Source organism: Neophocaena asiaeorientalis, unplaced genomic scaffold (assembly GCF_003031525.2).
Source record: "Neophocaena asiaeorientalis asiaeorientalis breed wild unplaced genomic scaffold, Neophocaena_asiaeorientalis_V1.1 scaffold292, whole genome shotgun sequence".
Taxonomy (NCBI): domain Eukaryota; kingdom Metazoa; phylum Chordata; class Mammalia; order Artiodactyla; family Phocoenidae; genus Neophocaena; species Neophocaena asiaeorientalis.
In genome coordinates, this window is record NW_020173241.1 from 43,752 (window position 1) to 64,381 (window position 20,630).

The 20,630-nt window shown below is 43.1% G+C and overlaps 1 protein-coding gene across 1 annotated transcript in view; it reads left to right on the forward strand.

Annotated features, from left to right (window-relative positions):
- The first annotated feature begins 788 nt into the window (after positions 1 to 788).
- The window catches only part of LOC112400077 (zinc finger protein 354A), a 25,098-nt gene continuing 5,256 nt past the window's right edge, over positions 789 to 20,630 (forward strand). Inside the window, exons 1-4 of the mRNA XM_024745622.1 lie at positions 789 to 948; positions 2,005 to 2,092; positions 5,979 to 6,105; positions 7,042 to 7,137. Of these exons, the coding sequence (XP_024601390.1) occupies positions 2,060 to 2,092; positions 5,979 to 6,105; positions 7,042 to 7,137 (256 nt within the window). The 5' untranslated portion in view covers positions 789 to 948; positions 2,005 to 2,059. The remainder of the gene's footprint in view (positions 949 to 2,004; positions 2,093 to 5,978; positions 6,106 to 7,041; positions 7,138 to 20,630) is intronic.

Below are 20,630 nucleotides of genomic sequence, written 5' to 3' on the forward strand. Positions count from 1 at the left end.
ATCATTTACACAGATGCAGAGCTACAAGTCACTGCCCTGTAGGAACCTCTGTTTCCTCCTGGAAGAACTGGGAACCAAGGAGCCAGTGTGGGGCCTTTAGGGACTTTCCACCCCCTCACTTGTTCCCGTAAACCAATTCTTCTCCCTATCGTGCGCCACTCCTTCTCCCTATCGAAACCAATTCTTCTCCCTATCGTGCGCCACTCCTTCTCCCTATCGAAACCAATTCTTGGAGTTTTTCAGTTGACGGGGACTTGCCAGACAGCGGGTAATTTTCCAGTTGCCCGTAACAGGTATACGCCCTAACCGCCACAATGAACAGACAACTATAACGGCCAGAAGGTGGGACAAAAGTTCCTAAGCCAATGAATTCAAAAGTCACCACATTTACCCAATCATTGTGAGAATATACCCGCCCTATGAGTAAATAAACCTATAAAAAGTATGTGATTCCGCTTTTAGGGGTTCCCCATCGGCCTCCTGCGTGAGGTTCAGGGAACCCCGGTGCATCGGCTCCTAATAAACCTCTTGCGTGTTGCAGCGGCTCTCGACTCTTGGCGGTTCTTGGGCGAGTTGGAATCCCTCGTAGACCGTTTGGGTCTAACACCAGCAGCCCAGGAAACTCAGCCACGAACCTAGAATGGAGTCTGCACAAGTGATAGGCTCAGCCGGGGCTCTCCTCGCAGACAAGACTCGAAGAACTACATTTCCCAGGATCTTTTGTTCTCGCTTGGACTACATTTCCCAGAGGGGCTCGCGACTGTCCTTGCCCCGCCCCTCCCGGACGTACGTGGAGCGACGGGCGTTTGCCGCTGGCGTGAGCTGATTACCCGTTAGAGGTTCGCCCAGGCGGCCCTGGGGGAAGTACCCAGCGGAAGGTGCTGTCCGGCCGTGGCAGTTCCGGAGCCTCCAGCCTGCGGCCCGCGGAACCCCCGAGGCCTGGGCGAGGTGAGCGGCGGTGGGTAGGCAGGATGTGGGAGGGAGGACCGGGCTTCGGGAGGATGCGTCGCCGGGGCATGGGGCACAGGCCCAAGAGACGCGAGCCGGGCCTTTGTGGGCGCCGGCGGGCCGAGAGCCGGGCACCCCTGGCTCTGTCCGCCTGCCGCCCCCAGCCGTCCCACTGACGTGCCCCTGAACGAGACAGGTCGGGCACTTCGTCCGCATTGGCTGGACCCAGCCACCCTTCTGCTTCTTCCCGACCAGTTCCCAGCGCGCTACCTGCCCAGCGCCTGCGGGCATTTGAATTTGTTTCGGGCCGGCAGTGAACGTGAGAAAATTATTTCCTCCCTTTATCATCACTCCTGCACTCCCGAATGACAGGCTTGTTTTGAGCGAGAAGTGAGTCGCCGGCTTCCCCCAGTGGCAGAGCCAGGACTGGACCCAGGTCTTTGGTTTTCTGTGCCCCTTCCTCAAGACAGCAGCCCCCTCCCCGCCATAGGAGAGCTGATGTTTTCCCTTTCCGAAGCAGCTTTCTCTAGAAATCTGGAAATTGTTTACTTGACAGGAGGGGGAGGAATTGGGTGGGAAGGCTTGAGTTGGAGAAAAGTTGTCACATGCACGCAGGGAGGTTAGAGCAGGTGCTCTGGAGCCCGTGGTGCTTGGAATCCTGGTGCCACCCTCCCTGGCTGTGTGGACTGGGGCAAGTTGCTCCCACTCTGCCCTCAGTTTCCTGATCTATAAAATGGGGTGCTGACAGTGCCAACTGTGCTGTGGGACTCGATGATGTATTGATAGGTAGTGCCTGGCACGCGGTGAGGCTCAGGGAGTTGCTGCTACTGCTGATGGAGTCCTAGGACCTTTTCCTCTGAGCCAGGGAAAGAGCTGGTCCTGGACCAGGATGACCCAGCCCTTCTCTCTGGTCCTGTCTACCCCTCGTTCCTTCTGACTTCCTTCTCTGAGGGCACTTGGCATCATTTTCAAGTGATATAAAGATTTTAGAGCTGCTGATTCTGAGGGGTGGAAAGCAGAAGGGGCTTCCTCCTGGCTTCCTTTTTCTTCTCTCAGATCTGGCTTCTGGAGACTTCTCCCATCCTAAAAGGAAACTGCCCAGAAAGAGGACATGGCTACTGAACAGAGGGAAGCAAGGTCTCAGGTGAGTTCATTGCCATCTCAGGTCTTAGAGACAGATGGTTTTTTTTGTTTTTTTACCCTTAAACTGACGTTTTCTCCCCAGTACAGTCTTCGCCAGAATTTGGAGCCAATGTCCTTCTCCCTTGGAAGAGTTGGTCCACCCTGGTGGATGGTAGATTGCGTAGGGAATGCTTGCCTCCAACCCCCCAATCCATGGCCTGTGTTTCTCTTTTTTTTTCTAATAGACACTCTTTTATTCATTAATCTCAATTCACTGTATGATTACTGAATTGATAGGTAAGATGCCACACGTCTTATACCACTTAGGGTCAGAACAAACAAACGTGTGCACTTGGCAGAGTTCCTTTCTGGCCTGCCTCCTTTGCTCAGTCATGTCCCCCTCCGTACCCTTGGCCAGAATGCTTTTCTTTTTCTTTCCGCCCCTGAGAAATCCTCATGATACCTTTGCCAGGCTTTTCCCAGTCCATAGTTTTTAGTTTTTTCTCCATCTTAACTTTCTGGATCATGTGCCTTGCTTCTGTCACTCTCTTGAAAACTGATATTGACCTGCCATTTTCATCTTTATGTTGTGAGAATGAGGGTGGGACCCCATCCAGGTGAGCCACTGTGTGAACAAAGGATAGCCATGTTGGTGGGGACATAGATGGAGAGGTCTCTTGACTCCCAAGAGCAGAGAGAAGACTCCTCAGGAAGCAGCAGTGAGAGTTTCATGGGATATTGGTAGTGGAGAGGCAGTGTATACAGTGATTACTCAGTGGGGCTTTTGAGCCAGATGGCCAGGTTTGTGCCCATCTCCTCTGTTGCTGTTAATGGGTCTTGGGCAAATAAGTCCACCTCTCTGTGCTTCAGTTTCTTACCTCTCTGTGCCTCAGTTTCTTCACCTGTAAAATGAATACAACAACCGGGCCTACCTCAAAGGGTAGATGAGAAGATCCTGGGAGTTAGTACATGGAAAGTGTTCATATCAGGGCCAGGCACATAGTAGATGTTCAATATGTGGTGGTTGTGGTAGCTAAATGATATTATTCTAGTTCACGATGTCTATTTATCTACTGTTGGTAGATAGAAATGACTGTACAGTGTCCTTCCTTTACTCATCCTCATCTAACAATAGTAGTTAACGTTGCTGGGGAATATCCTGAGGGCTTCACCTTTGTTCTCAGTCTCATAGCGAAGCAGAAGTTATTACCCCCATTTTACACTTGAAACTGAGGCTCAATGAAGTCAGGTAACCTGAAATCAAACCCAGGTATGTCTGGCCTCTAAATTCATGTTAGTTATCATCCAGCCTTTCCTCTGGTATATCTTTCGGAACACGGGGCAGGCCTGGCCCCCAAATTACCAGAGTTCTCTGCAATGTGATGTTGTGTATCTTTTGGACCCATGAAATGTGGTAGTGGTTGATCTTCTGAGACTGTGGCTAGGACCTGCCTCTGCATATTTGGGCTACTTTTTTCTAAGCCTTTCCCATTCCATTCCAACAGAGCTAGGCTGCTCTCTTACCCAGAATCTTCTCCATCCCTGCTTGTGAGTCCTATGTGACATTTCTCCCTAACCTCACCTGCTGCCGATACATCAGTACTATGTGGACTTGTGTGTAAAACTCAGTGACAGGACATTTAAGACCGGAGAGAGAATATACCCACCAAGTGCTGGGTTAAAAGAAAACTTCAGTTATCGTCTTGTCTCTGCCATTGAAAAAGTATATGACCTGGTATCTTAACTGCCCTGGACATTGTGTTTTTTATCTCTAAAATGAGGATTGAACTAGGAAATCGTATATGGTCCTGTCCAGCGACACTTTTCTTGTTCCAATTGTTTCATGCGTTTTTCTTGTCTGCCAGTTAGATTGTAAATTCTTTTGAGGGGAAAGATCATTTCTTGTATTCCCCGCCGTGTGCCAATAAATTATCTTATACATGCACTGCATGTTAATGTTAAAAATTTCAGAGAATAAAAAAGTAAAATCACTCTTACCCCAACATCTTGAGATAATCATGGTCATACCTTTGGTATGCAGCCCTCAGAATAATTTTCTGTGCACCTTTATTTATTTGTTATTTATTTATGTACATGTGTACATATGTATGTATGTATTTTTTTATTTTATCATTTTAACTTTTTATTTTGATAAAATATACATAAGATTAAATTTACCACTTTAACCATTTTTGAGTATATTGGCATTAAGTACGTTCACAGTGTTGTGCTACCATCACTACTCTTTATCTCCATTGTATGGATTATCATTTATTTCTTAATCCTATGAGGTAGGTGTTGAGAGGCAGTTCCTTGGATTGCAGTTCTACCTCTACCACTGACCAGCTGTGATATTGTGATTTATAATATTAAATATATATTTGGTCTTTGTCCGTGTTCCTGGCACATAACTTCCAAAACCCTTGTGATTTCCTAAGTGGTTAGTAATATATGATTTTTATCCCTGAAATTACTTCAGAGCAATGAAGGCAAAATGGGTGTGTTTTGTATCCACACCAGAGTTTATGTTAATGAGGTGACTTTTGTACCCCACCTAAGGATGCAGGCTAATTGCCAGGGGAACCAACCTTGATTAAAGTGTTGGAATTTTCAGTCCTGCCCCCCGATAACCCCTCTTATCCATCTGTCGCCACCCTAGGAGATGAAAGTTGAATCAGTCGCCAATGGTCAGTGATTTAATCAATCATGCCTATGTAATGAACCTCCATAAAAACCCAGAAGTGTTCAGAGTTCTTCCAGGTTGGTGAACAGGTAGAGAGTCGGAGAGAATGGTGAATCCCGAGAGAGCATGGAAGCTGTGCACCCCTTCCCTGTGCCTCTCTTTCATCTGCCAGTTCCTATATCTTCTTTTATAATAAACCAGTAATCTAGTAAGTAAATGTTTTCCTGAGTTCTGTGAGCCACTCTGGCAAATTAATCAAACCTGAGGAGAGGGTTGTAGAAACCTCCAATTTATAGCCAGTCAGTCAGCAGCACAGGTAACAACCTGGACTTGTGATTGACATTGAAAGAGGGCCAGTCTTGTGGGAATCTGACACTATCTTCAGATGTCAGAATTGAGTTTAACTGTAGGACACCCAGCTGGTGTCCCACAATTGCTTGGTGTGTGGAAAACCCCCCACATCTGGTGTCAGAAGTGAAGTAGTGTTGTATTAAGAGTAGAGGAGACATGCAGGAGGAGTGAGTTTTTCCTTCATACCAGTTGTGTGACTTGGATAAATTTCTCTTTGTTTTCTTTTGTGTAAAATGGACACAATAATAGTACCTTCTTCATAGGGTTGTGGTGAAGATAAAATAAAGATATACACTAAAGTTTAATATAAAGCTCTAAGATTAGTACTTAGCCTGAAAAAAGCATTCAATGAATTATAGCTATTTTAATTTCCATTATTACTGCCCTCAAGCTTTAGGGAGCACAGAGTGCCTTAAGTTATTTACACTAGTCTCGCTCGGTGATTATTGAGGTTGTTTCCATTTCTTTGCTGTTACTAACACCATGATAAATGTCCTTGCATGGGCATTTTTGTTCACTGTTCATTATCAAACAAATATAGTAATTGGAGAGTTAAAGAGTATGCACATTTTAAAGCTTGTAATATATGTTATCAAGTTGCCAACAGGAAGATTATTCTAATTAACACTCCCACTAATGGCCTTAATACCTCCACACGTCTCTTGTAGCAGTTAACTCAGGGCCTGGTTCATACTTCATGCTACTCAATATATATTTGTCATTGGTCAATTGTTCATTAAACAAATGACCTGGAACCTTCAGAACCTAGAATAATATAGAAGCATTTCATGGTAGCCCGTCTACTCCCCACTGCTGCCTTTTTCACCCTGTGTGATGGATGGTCCTGGGTGAGCTGGGATGTTTGTCTCTACAGCTGTCAGTGACGTTCGAAGATGTGGCTGTGCTCTTTACGCGGGATGAGTGGAGAAAGCTGGCTCCTTCACAGAGAAACTTGTACCAAGATGTGATGCTGGAGAACTATAGTAACCTTGTCTCATTGGGTAAGGAAATTTCCCCTGTAGATACAGAATTCAGAAATTGGGATACCTCAGCATCTGATTTCCTGGATAAAAGCCCTGGGTCATTAAAAACTTTAGCTGAAAAAAAAAAAAAAAAAAAAAACTTTAGCTGAGTTTTGCCTTAGCAGTGTACAAACTGGATCTCCATAAATAAACCTGAAAACCTTTTTCTCCCTTGTAGGTATGGAATTGCCCCATGGATGGGACAATCTACAGAGCTGCACATTAGAAATGTGACTGCAGTGACTGCAGGCAACATTTTCCCACTATGATTGAACTATGATGTGTTTGCTCATCTCTTAACAGAGAGTATCCCTCAACCCAGCACTGGCTTTTTTCAATTCTCTTTTACAGGGGTCAGCAAACTTTTTTTGTAAAGGGCCAGGGAGTAAATATTTTCAGCTTTGTGGGCCACCTATAGTCTCTGTAACATATTCCTTTTCTTTTTTTTCAACCATTCTTTGCTCAAGGGCCATGCATAAACAGACAGTGGCCTAGATTTGGCCTATGACCCATAGTTTGCTGATTGCTGCCATCTTTCAAAGGGAGTCAGATAGTGTTTTCTCATTTTAAACAAGCTACTTGGTACATAATCCTTTCCACAGATCCCTGTTACAAATATTAATTTAATCTGTACATTTAACAGTGTATACATATTCCCTCTTGTATAGAAAGCTATTAGCACCCTGTTAATCAAGTCTGCATGTTTATCATACTTCACTAACATACAACTAAATTTTGCATTGCCCCTTGCTTTTACCCTAACACACCCCTCACATTGTGGGGGCACAACTTGAGCATCCTACAGAAGTTCTCTGTATCATCCTTTGAGTTTTCCGCTCAGATCTCAGATACCTCTTTGTGTCAAGGCAAAATCAAGTCTTTTTTTTCTTTTTCTTCTTTTTGGTCTATGAGCAGGACTCCCATTTTCCAAACCCGAGGTGATCTCCCTGTTGCAGCAAGGAGAAGATCCCTGGAAGGTAGAGAAAGAAAGCCCTGGAGGCTCCTCTCTAGGTAAGTGGGTGGGGAATCTCTGCAGGCAGCAGTCTGGTAAATGAGTGCATGTGCAGCTCGGAGATGTTGGTCAGGGAAATTTCTGCAGGTTTTCAGTCCTCAAGAAGTTGTGGAGAAGGGACGCTAAGGCCCTGAGTCACAAGCTTCCTCTTCTTCTCTGATAATTACTGCACAGGTGAATCTCTCAGGATTTTTTTTCTTGTTATTTCCTGTTGTTTCAGAGGAGGGCTACATTGTCATGCATTCATTCAGCAAACTTAGTGCATTTAAGGAACTGCAGATAATTCATTCAGACTGAAGCTCAGGGTATATGGGAAAAGAGAGAGATAAGGAAGGAAATGAGATTAGAAAGCCAGGTGGGGGCCACACTATGAAGTGCTTTGGTACAGTTCTTAGGGATGGGAACTGTCCATGGATGACTGGAAATAATTCAAGAGTTTCAAGCAGAAGAGTTGTATGGTTGTTGATATTTTAGAAAAAATAGTCTGAGTCTGAGATACTTTAAACATCCTTCAGTAGAGACTAAAGAAGCTGAGGTGGGTCCCTACACTGGCACAACAGCACCACAGTCAGAAAGCAGCAGCACTGGTGTGGGCGGAGCTCCAGGGCACGTGAAGGACTAAAGCTAGTTACAGTGCATGATTATGACATGTTGCCATTTATGTGTAAAGAAAATTATGTGGGTGTTTGTCTATATGCATAATATGCGTGTAAGTGCCGAGAGAAAGGTCAGGGGACACCTGAGCTGGTAGCTAGTTACATTTGGTTTGGGATTGAGAATGGGCATTGATGAAAGGGGACTTTAGTTACATGCAATGTTATTAAAATTTTCACGGGGAATATATTCTTGAAGTCCTTATTACGCAATTTCAATTAAATAAGAATGGTCACTTTGGAAACACTGTTGGTCTTAGATTTGAAGTGAGGAAAAACTAGAGGTGGGAACCTTCTGGAGATTATTGCATAATGTAGGCAAGACATTACCTGGAGGAAGGCATGTGCAGTGAGTTCAGGAAAGAGGAGAGGTCCCTTCATTAAGAGTATAGGACAGGTTCGGGGTGGGATGGATTTCATTTGAAATGTTAGTGAAATATGGGTAGAGGTCACCAGTGGACAGCTGTAGAAGGTATACAGGGTTGGAACTCAACAGGGAGGTCAGGGAGCCATCAGTGCAAAGGTGGCATTTGAAGCCTTGAGCTGAGAAGATGAGGGAACAGAGGAGAGGACAGAGTCCCAGGAAACCTCAGTGTTTATGACGTGGGTTAAGAAGGAAGAATCTGTGGCTGAGCCTGAGAGGAAGTCACCAGAGGAGAAAACTGGCAGATTCGGCTGTCATGGAAGTTGAGGACTGAGAGCTGTTGAATTGTGGAGGCCAAGGCTCTGGGGGAGCCAGGTTCTAACCCTCGCCCACTGCTTTCCTGTCCCGTGATAAACAGCAGTGCAACCTTGGACAGAAGGACGCAGGTCCTGCCCTGGCGGAGCTCAGTGGAGGGGGAGGCTAAGCGCACACAGGACTGTGGAATGACAGACTCTGGTGAGGACCTCGGGGGAAGAGCTGCAGGTGCTGTGAGAACGTGGAACAGGAGGTGTGCTGTGGGCAAGGCTTCCCGAGGAAGGGCCGGATCCCACGTTGTGAGAAGCGTTCAGGCACAGGAAGAGCATGTCCGAGAGTCCAGACAAAGGAAGTCGGCGTGTGGAGACGGGAGCGGGGAGAGGGGCCCGGGACCTGAGAGCCAGGCACAGCCTCTGAGGAGTTGAAGTACCCTAGCCATGGGCCTAGGTTTATGTTCTGCAAGGATCAGCCTGCAACCAATGTGGAGCCACCTGGCATAGATGTGTTAGGACTTGTCTGAGGTTGCTGTCGGGTCCAGACAAGTCAGTGATGACCCCTCACAATGGGGGCCCAGCAGAAGGGCTGTGGGACAGGCTGTCTCGATCCCTAAAGCGCCCACACCTTTAGTAGAGCTCATTCTTCCCTGTATAAGGTGAGATCTTTTGAGGTGGGAACCACACTTATCTCTCCTTATATCTTTTAACTGTCCCTTGGGAGAAATATTCTGATTTTGTGGGAACTGCTAGAGACCACCACAAAGTAAACAGAGAACACAGGCAGCAGGGAACCAGTGGAGAGTTTAGGAGGGGCGTCAGGTGTGGACTGAGTATGGCGTGGAAGATCAAAGGAAGAGACGGAAGAATTGTTCCCTTTCCATTTTCCATTTCAATCAGAGCCTTGGGAGCCTCTGATCCATGACGAATCCCCCTTCCTGAGTGAAGTGTTAGTTGGATTAAACTGAATAGAAAGTATGACTGGAGTCGAAAGCTGCCCAGAGAGACCCTGAAGGCACCTAGTGGTGACGTCAAGTCCTTCTCAGGTTTGGGAAGCTGTCCCTGAAGGAAAACTCTGAGTGGGTATCTGGAGGAAGTAAGGACATCAGAGCCAACCAGTGTGTGCGTTTCTCTTGATGGGATGCACCTCCTCTCTTTGGTCAAAGGTGACAGTCAGATGGAGCGTCCTGGGAGTGCTGGCCTGTGGTTGTGTCTCTCCTGCACCCCTGGCGAATCTCCTATCTACCTGGACTAAAGTGCCCTTGGAACAGTTTCCCTTCCAAGGGGAGCTCACTTCCCTGTGAGCTCAGGTGAAGGACCTGGATGTTCTTGGAAGTACCTTGATCATTAACTCTAGACCAGAACCAAAAACCGACCCTTTGAACAGTCACTTCCCTCAGTCTCATCTGAGTCTCTTACTGAAGACATGAGTCCAAAGTCTAATCACTATTCTGGCATATTATGTATATAAGATATATATATATATATATATATATATATATAATAAGAATAATGTGATTAAGTCAACTTGAACGTCTCATGAGTTTGGTTTACACCTAACATGAAAATATTCAAAAATTTAAAAATCCAGGGATGATCTAGGTTAACAGTTACCTCCAATGTAAAGGTGTTTTTCTTTCTTTGTCTTTTTCTCTTCCTTTTTATATTTATACAAGAATTCAGGGCAGACTGAACCTGGAAGGGTGGTCAGCTGAGGGGTTGCTTGTGGGCTGCCTTTCACTCACCGAGATTTGCTGCGGCTGCATCTGCACAGAGAGTAGGGGTCTTTTTCTAATTTGCAGAAAGGTGCTGTAGGGGTTATAGCGGCAGCCTAATGAAATAACATGCAGTCATTTTAAAGAGTGAATTTCTTACAAGGTGAAAGTTGAGCCCAAATGCTCTGTAGCCCTGTTTACTATGTTTGATTTAGTCTTGTTCTCATCCCCTGCGCTCCTCTCCTGCCACCAACATCTACTGTCCTTGTAGCTGCCAGAATGGTCTATTTAAAAGATAGATCAGGTCATCTCACTCCCATGCTCAAAACCTCTAGTGGCTTCTATCACATAGAACACAATCCAAAGCCCCCAGCGTGGCCCTCAGAGGCCTTTGTGGTCTGGCCCCAGCTACCTCTTCGCCTTCACCTCCTTCCTCTCTGCCCTTCATAGGAGAACTCTAATCACCCTGGCCTCCTTGTAGTTCATCAGGAAGGCCAAGCAGGCTCCCACCTCAGGGCCTCTGCACTTACTTTTTCCTCTCCTGGACCATTCTTCTTCCTGACAGCCTGGAGCCCACTTGACTCACTTCCTCACACTATGCAGGTTTCGGCTCAGATGGCACTTTGTCAATTAGACACAGCTCATCCTTTGTCCTTTGTCCTCCACAGGACACGGGTCCTTTTTCCTCCACATTCTTTATCCCCTCACCATGCTTCATTTTCTCTCAGAGTACCTATTACTGCAAAATAGTACATATTTATTATCAGCTCTTCTCTGGATTGTAAATTCCCTCATGCTGGGTTGTCTGTTTCATTTGTTCCCATGTCCCCAGTACCTAAAATAGTGCCTGGTCAGAGTCAGCTTCCAGTTAGTGAATGTACGAATGACTTGGTTAGGTAGTCGTGATGGGGACAGAAAAAAGGGAACCAGTTGCAGAGATATTTGGCAGATAAAAGCAACAGGACTTGGAGATGGTTTAGATATGGAAGATAGAGGAGATGGAGTTGTCAAGGATGCGTGCTTGGTTTGTGGCTTGTTCTGGGATGGACAGTGATATCATTCACTGAGATAGTGGTGCTAGGAGATCAGATTTGGGGGATGGTATAATTATGGTTTTGGATGAATTAAATTAAGTTGTCTTTGGTTAACCCAGTTATTCAAGTGGAGATGTCAAATAGCCTGTTTGATTTGGAGCTCCACCCCTTATAATATACCCTGGGCATTAAATGTAAATTTGGGAGACCCTGTCACTAAAGATAATTGAAACAGTGGTTGAGTTTGAGTTAGCCTGTGGAGTGGATTCAGAGTACAGCAAGAGTAAGAAAGAGCCTAGGACTCAATCTTGAGGAACTCTGGCATTTCATGGCTAGGCAGAGAGAAATGAACCCATAAGGAAGACAAGGGTAAGGTGTACTGTAGAAGGAAACTCAGGAGTCTAGTGTCATTGAAGTCAAGTCTCATAAAGGATGGTATCAGTAGAGGTAGGTAAAAGTAGATGAACTTGAGACATATTTAGATGGCAGAATAAACAAGTCTTGGTAATTGATTAGCGGAGGGAGAGGTGTGAAGGATGCCTTTTAAAGTTTCGATTCAGAACTGGTGCCAATTACAGAGACAAAAAGGTTATACAGGTTGGGGGAGGAAATAATCATAAATTCAGTTGAGCTGTCTTTGAAACATGTAAGTTGCTGTTTTGAGCAGGGTGTTGTATAATTAGGTATGGAGAGTGAGAGAAGTCTTGCCTAGAGTATGTTTATAGATGAAGCTGGCCTGTGGAAAGGGTACAGAGTGAAAAGAATCAGGGGCCTAGGACTCAACCCTATGGAACTCCAAGGATTAAAGATCAGGTAGAGGAAAATGAGCGCACAAAGAAGATTGAAAAGCTGCAAAGGAGATTGAAGCTGGTGGAACAAGAGAAGAATTTGGAGGCAGGTTCAGGGTCACTGTAGCTTAGGTAGTGAGCATCTGAAAGAAAAAGAGGGCTCACTATCAGATGCTGCTGAGAAGTAAGTTAGGTGGGGACTGAAGAGAGCATCTTGCCTTTGTCACATGAAGGTCATGGTTGCCTTAGAGAGAGTAGTGGTAAGGACAGAAGCCAGAATGGAGCCCATGAGGGGTGAGTGAGCAGGAGGAGATGAATATGTGTGGGATACGACAAGGTAAGATGTGACAAGGAGGCAGTAGCTGGAGAGCTCTTCTATGCAAATATAAACAAATATTTCTTTTTTTTCCTCTGTCCACTCAAATTATATTATACAGCACACATTATTCTGCCCCTTTCACTTGATATATATTGAAACTCTTTCCATGTCAGTACATAAAGAGCTTCTTCATTCTAAGGAGTAGTTCTACAGCCTTCAGCTGGCTCTCTTCTTGGCTGGCAGAAGAGGTGATTTTGGTTGTATGTGGCTTTGGATAATGTTAGCCCAGTGGGTCCAGTTTGGGCTAGAATTTTATAAATGCTATGATTCCTAATTAGCAATATGGATATTGGTTTAAACCTGTACCTTTATCGTGTACCCATATGGTGTCCTGGTGTATTACAGTTAGAGTTAATCCAACTGTCCATCAAAGGAATCTGGTTGAATAAGCTGAGGGACATTCTCACAGTGGAATTCTCACTGTAAAAAGGAATGAGGAAGAACTCTGTAAATTCCACTGTGGGGTGATAATATTACTAAGTAGGGGAAAGTGCAGAACAGAACAGTGAGAGTAGGACTTTTATCAAAGAAAGGAGGAAATACCAAAAAATAAAAAGTGTATATTTGCTTATATTAAAAATAAAATAGAGAAGCCAAAAAAAAAAAAGGGTAAAAGCAGATCTATAAAAATGGTTACCTATAAGGTGAAGGAAGAAAAAGAAAAAGGATTGAGAGAACAAGGATAGAATGCAGAATTTTTTAAGGTACATTGTTTTTATAATGTTGATTTTGGAACCATAAAAATGTTTTATAAATTATAAAACAAGATTAAACAAAAATGAAAAAGTGTTCCATAAATATTGAAAGCAAAATGAAACAAATGACCCTAATTTTGTTTCAGGTTGCTGGCTTAATCACATAGAGAAAAATTATCTCAAATGCTTTTAAATCACAGCAGCTTGAATAAAGATCCTTAGTGATTTATATAAATATTATGATTTATAATAAGAAATATATATTTGGTACAGAACTCCTAAAACCCTGGGAATTCCTAGGTGATGAGAGCCACAAAGGTGTCTTTGTTATGTTAATGAGGTTTCTTTTGGACCCTACCTTAGGATGGGGCCTGGTTGCCAGGACCAATCATGTGATTAGAGGGTTGAAACTTAGTACCGCCCCTTGACCTCCAGGGAGGGGAGGGGGACTGGAGGTTGAAGTAGTTGCCAGTGGCCAATGATTTAATCAATCATGCCTGTATAATGAAGCCTCCATAAAAACCCAAAAGGACAGATTCAGAAAGCTTCTGGGTTGGTGAATATGTGGAGATCTGGGGAGAGTGGTGTACTTAGAGAGGGCTTAGAAATTCCATGCCCTTTCCCCATACATTGCCCTGTGCATCTCTTCCATCTAGCTGTTCCCAAGTTATATCCTCTTATAATTAACTGGTGATCTAGTAAGCAAAATGTTTCTCTGAGTTCCATGAGCCACTGTAGCAAATTAACCAAACCTAAGAAGGGGGTCGTGGGAACCTCGATTTGTAGCCAGTTGGTGAGAAGTACAGATGATAACCTGGGCTTGTGACTGATGTCTGAGGGAGGCAGGGGGCAGTCTTGTAGGACTGAACCCTTAACCTGTGGGATATGATGCTATCTCCAGGTAGATAATGTCAGAGTTGAGCTGAATTGTAGGACACCCAGTTGGTATCCAAGAATTGCTTATTATTGATGTGGAAACCACCCCTACCACCACCACATTGGAATTGGGTGAAGAACATGTAATTAGTACCTTACAGGCAAAAATAACTTCAAAAATAATGTTGATTTTGGTGGGTATAATAAAAATATGTGGTTATGTTTACAAATAGAGTTCTTATCTTTGAGAAATGTGTTCTGAAATATTATTGATGAAATGATATAATATGGAATTAGCGTACTTTAGCATATGCTAATGAAAGAGACGTAAGGGAGTTGTATTAATTTTCTCAGCCTGCTCCAACAAAGTGCCACAAACTGTGTGGCTTTAAACAACAGAAATTTATTGTCTCACAGTTTTGCGGGACCATGCTCCCTCTGAAACTCCAGGTAGAATCCTTCCTTGCCTCTCCCTACCTTCTGGATGTGGCCAGTGGTCCTTGTTCCTTGGCTTGCAGCTGCATCACTCCAGTCTCTGCTTCTCTTGTCACTTGGTGTTCCCTTGGGGTATCTTGATATGGTCTTTCTGTGCTTGCCTGTGTCCAAATTTCCCTTTTATAAAGACACCAGTCATATTAGGACCTACCTTAATCACCTCATCTCAACTTGATTGAATCTGCAAAGTTACTATTACCAAATAAGGTCATATTCTGTTATTGGAAATTAGGACTTCAACATATCTTTTTTGGGTGATGCAGTTCAACCCATAATAAGGTAATAGATGAAACAGCATTAGTGATTGTTGATGCTGGCTTGGCAATTCATTGTACAATTCATTCTACTTTTGTACATGCTGAACATTTTCCATAATAAAAAGCTTTAAAAATCAGAATTACCAACAACAGAATTTCTAAAACAGCATTTCTCTTTTTCACCAACACAGGCATTCTGGAATACATTTACAGATGTGTAGTTCTGCCCCCATGGTGGTGGTGTGTGTAATTCTCAGCATATAGCTCCCTCAATTCTCTGACTCTAGAAAACCTTATGAGACTGCAAATGTATGTGACATTTTTATAGGAATAATTTTGAATCTGACCACCTGTAGGATAAGGTGGGAAGGATATAGGTCTGGAAAGTTGGCTTGGGTTCAAAGATTTTGATGCTGCCTTTAGCCCTCATACTATCCCTCCATCTAATCTATGGCTAATCCTTTAAAATCCCATTTTAGACATTCCTTCCCGCAAATTCTGGTCACCACTTGTACGCCTTCCCAGCTTGCACTTGCTACTATCTGAGGGTAGTTTGGATGTTGTTGTAAGCTCACATTTTCATCCATTTCTGTCTTGTGTTTTTGTTGTATAAATTACCACACTTCTCCTTTTTTGTCTCTAATGCCAAACTGGGAGCTCCTTAAAGAAGTTAACTGTTTCTTTTCATTACCAGATCTGGAATGTTTTGTGGATCACATGCCTAGGATAGAGGCTGACATATTGTAGGTGCTTTTTAAGTATTTGATGAATGAATTAAATAAGGAGCAGTCAATGCTTTTTGAAATAATAAGAGGAGTTCTATACAGTAAGAAGGTTAAATTCAGTGGGAAGTAATACTAGAAAGGTGAGAAATGGGTCAAAGGATCAAATTGAAGGTCAATAGCAATAGTCACTATTGAGTAAGGAGATCCTGAACTTGGATGTATTAATGATGGTTGTTAGAGACATCTTAGTGAAGAGATTCAAGGGAATTTGATGACTGACTAGACTTGGAATGCAGGGGAGAGAAGATTCTGAGATGAAACTAAGAATTCATGGCAAAGGAGCTGAAGAAGTTATATAATTCAGAACTCGGAAACACAAAAAAGAGTTTGAAAGGAATGCACTGGATTCGGATTTGGACAAGCTGAATTTGAAGAAAAATACTCAAATGGAGAGTCTAGCAGGCAGCTGGAAATACCTCTGTAAAGTGTTTTGAGGGTCAGGATAGTCATTCAGATAGGAGGTGTGGGAGTGGATGAAATCATCTAGGGAGAGAAGGTTGAAGAGAGACTCACAGAGTTTCATAAGCACCAAGGGAGGAGAATCTAGACCTAATGACAGGAACTAGTCAGGGTGGTGGTCATTGGCAAGATCACCTGGTCTCTAAACTTCTGACCTAAGTCGTAACCTTGTTCATGAGTTAGCTCAGGCCCAGGCTTGATTCTGGGAGAGAGCAAAAGTTGAACTGCACTTCAGGAGACATCTTAGACCTACAGAAAACTTTAAGCAGACCATAAAGAACAGTTAGGATGTCCATAATCCAGGACTCATGTCCCCTTCATTGGGAAACATGACTGTTTTAAGTTATTAGTCCCGTTCTGGACTAAGGCATTGGCACTTGAAGTAGAGTGGAGGTGAGTTTCACAGTATTGGTATGGACCCTTGTAGCTATAATTATTTCCATTAAAAAATGAAAACTCCCCATGTCCTGTTTCTTTATTCTCCTTTAAGCAGAACTTTTCAAAAGCATTTCTATACTTGATGTCTCCATGTTCTCACCTCCCATTGTTTCTTCTGTGCACTCCAGTGGGGCTTTCTTCCTTACTATTCCATGAAAAGCAGTTATTAAATCCCAGACAGTCTTCATCTTGGCACAATCAGGGTTAAGTTTTTAATTCTTAAATTGTTTAACAAAGTTGATCATTGCCTCCTCACTGGAGTACTTTCTTCCTTTGGCTTCTGGACCACCATACTCTTCTGCTTTTCTTCCTTTTCTTGCCCTCTAGTATTACAGTGCCTAAGTGACTTTTTCAGTTCTTAAGTTTTTTTTTTTTTTTTTTGGCTGTGTTGGGTCTTTGTTGCTTCACGCAGGCTTTCTCTAGTTGCGGCAAGTGGGGGTTCTGTGTTGCGGTGCACAGGCTTCTCATTGTGGTGGCTTCCCTTGTTGCGGAGCACGGGCTCCAGGTGTGCAGGCTCAGCAGTTGTGGGTCACGGGCTCCAGAGTGCAGGCTCAGTAGTTGTGGCACACGGGCTTAGTTGCTCCTTAGAGCAACTAAGTTGATCTTCCTGGACCAGGACTCAAACCCATGTCCCCTGCATTGGCAGGCGGATTCTTAACCACTGCACCACCAGGGAAGCCCAGTTCTTCAGCTTTAAATAAAACTTACCTACTGATGACTCCTAAACACCTGAATGTAGCTTTAACCTTTTCCAAAATAATCTAAAAATATCTCCAAAATAATACATAAAACTGAATGTTTCAGTATCTTCTTCAGTGTCTCTTAAGGCATTTCAGCCATAGCGAACATATCTGAAACAGAATAACCCCTGAGACTTGCCCTTTTCCTAGTCTTCTCCTTCTCAGTAGCTTGTGCCAGCATTCATCATTTTCAGGCTGGAAACCTAGGAGTGATCCCTAACTCTTTTATTCCCTCTCAGCACCCCACATACAGTCCTCCAGCAATTTCAGTTCTGTTAGTATGTGATAAGGATGCAGTCACCATATACCTCTATCCCATTTCTCACCTACTTGACTACAGGAGCTTCCTAATCTTCCCTGCTCCCTGCTTCCACTTGTGCCCCAACAGTCTGTTCTCTACACAGTAGCCAACTTGAGTGAGCATGTAATTGCCTTGTGACTTCCCATGATACTTAGAATAAAATTCCAGAGTCCTTACATGACCTGTGAGGCCTTATATGACTTGCCTCTACCTATTCCTCCAATGTTATTTACTATTTTCTCTTTTGCTCGCTGCACTCTAGCCACACAGCCTCTTTGCTGTTCCTCAGAAGTCACCACACTTTCGTGTTTGCTGTTTTCTTTGCCCAGGAAGCTCTTGCTTCACACATCCATATGGTTGTTTGTTTACTTATTGTCAGTCCATCCCTCCCTCATACACACACACACACACACACACACAATACACATACACAAAACCAAGGTATAAGCTCCTCAAAGACCGGAACTCTGTCTTACATATCACATTCTCTGCATTCCCTAGAACATTACCTAGTCCATAGTAGGCAGTTAATAAATATTTGTGAATGGAAAGGATGTCTCCAGCATATGCAAAGATAACGAAATAAGATAAAAACATGTAGTGCTCCAGAAACTGCATGCAGTTCAGCATACCTGGCAAGAAACCAGGGTAGGGAGATGAGTACCGAGGTGAATGAAGGTCAGATCATGAAACACCTTGTTGACCATGTTAAGTACTCAGGACCTTACTTATATACAAATCATTGAAGATAAGTTGGAGGATCTTACAGAAGTTTGCAACATGGTAAGATGTGGATTTTAGAAAGATTACTGTGGCTACAGTGTAGAGACTGAATTGACAGCAAGATATGAGGTGGGGAGACTAGTTAGGAGACTACGGTGGAACAGTAAAGCATGAGAAACAGAGTACCATTTAGGTACCCGAGCCCAGTGCTCAGGGCTCTAGTAAAGTTGTTGGTTGTAAAACTGCAGTCTTTACATAGAGACCTAAGGCAGGGTCTCTAACTTTGCCTTATAAACTACAATCCAAAATTTTGGAATCTTGCTGTCTTCTTCCCAGCTCGTGTAGTAACCTAGAACCAGTGACTGATGTTCACAGGGAACATTTTTACCACTGCCTCCCACACTTCTGCCCAAATAATGTTATTGAAATTTGGATCACTTAAGCAAGACTTAGATGGACAAGGAAATTGAAAGGTGTTGAACAGAAAATAAAAAACTCCTCTTTCTGTTACAACAAATAGTAAAGATTAGACAGCAGATAGGTTTTGTGATTGGCTAAGTGAAAAAGAGCTATTACACGAATGCACATTATGGGCTCTTCCAGAAGATGTGGTTCCTAATTTAATGAGTGATTTATTGATACTTATCTATATATGTATTTTAAAATGAGTGTTATTCTCACTTGCTCTGTTTGGCAAATATCAGTGCCTTAAAAAAAATAGTAAAGATGGGTGCATATAAAATTAGAGAGGGTCGGGCTCCCCTGATGGCGCAGTGGTTGAGAGTCCACCTGCCGATGCAGGGGACATGAGTTCGTGCCCCGGTCCAGGAAGATCCCACATGCCGCGGGGCGGCTGGGCCCGTGAGCCATGGCTGCTGAGCCTGCGCGTCCGGAGCCTGTGCTCCGCAATGGGAGAGACCACAACAGTGAGAGGCCCACGTACCGCAAAAAAAAAAAAAAAAATTAGAGAGGGTGTGTAGAGTGGGGGAAAAAAACCCCAAACCGTAGGGAAAGCAATTTTTAAAGTGGAAATAGAAAAAGTTACCCATGAAGGAAACTGAGAAGTAACACTTGTAGAAGAAAAGAGAAAAGCAGAATATATTATGTTCACCAAGCAGAGAGAATCTGTATACAGGTGAGAAAGTGAATGTCAGATAGGAATCTCAAAATACAGTGAGTTGCAAAGGAGCCCTTTAAATGGTTACTCTAGCCCAGGAGAAAATGCCAAACTATATGTATACATATTCCCTGACAGAATTTAATATTCAATGAATTGTGTCCTTACCCCATTTTAAAATTTATTGAATTTAATTCTGTTTTTTACCACCTTATCATGTTAGCCCTTTTTACCTTTTTATGTTTATTCCTGTTTTATTGATCTTTGACTCTTTTCTATGCCACTTGCATAGCATCTCCTGCTTGATGCATGAGCAAGGCTGCTTTCTTATCTTGCAACTTTTGGCTTCATGCCTACCTGTTGGCACCTCTGTAGATTAATTCAGTAATTACTTCCTGTTTGAACTGGCTCTGAAACCCTCCCATTGCTTGTATAATGGTCCTGGAAGGCAACTTCTCATACAAGTGCTTGAATCCTGTGTGTGTGTGTGTGTGTGTGTGTGTGTGTGTGTGTGTGTATGAAATTAATATAAAAATAATTGAGATTATTTGACATTGTTCAAATTAGGTATATGTAAGTTATTAAGGAAGGTTAACAAAACAAACATTTTGTGTATAATTCAGATGCCATTAGGAGGATCTGTAGGTTAATAGGGCATGCTAATCTGCTTGCAGAGAACATTAGAGTAGAAAAGGAAAGTGAAAAATATTTAGATATAGATAAACATAATTACATGTATAGAATATATATATATTTTTTTTTTTTTTAACACTGGTGAGTGCCTATAATAAGAGAAATGCACTCTGGAAACTCACAGTCAAGAAAGGACCCAGTTAACTTTTGAACTGAATCTGAAGGATACAAAGGAATTTGGCATGAGGGAAAAGGGATGAAGACTTTCCAGATTAGGAATGATTACAGAAAGAAGAAAAATGTCATGAAGAAAATTTAGGATTCTATCATGGGCTTTGGACTCTGATCCCAGGCTGCCTTTTCCAGTTCATGGCTCCCCTTTGAATCCCTCTTCTCCATTTTCCATTAGCCAATTCTTCTGATCACTCTTACACTCACCCTCTTTAAATGGGTTTGTTTAATCTTTTCTCCACTCTGTTGTTCTCAAATCCTATTGATTGTTTCTCTGTACCACTTAAATCTCCTGAATTTTTCTTCTTACTATTTTTGGCCATATACCAAGACCTTATTTATTTATTTATTTTTATTTTTTAATATCTTTATTGGGGTATAATTGCTTTACAATGGTGTGTTAGTTTCTGGTTTATAACAAAGTGAATCAGTTATACATATATATATGTTCCCATATCTCTTCCCTCTTGCGTCTCCCTCCCTCCCTCCCACCCTCCCTAT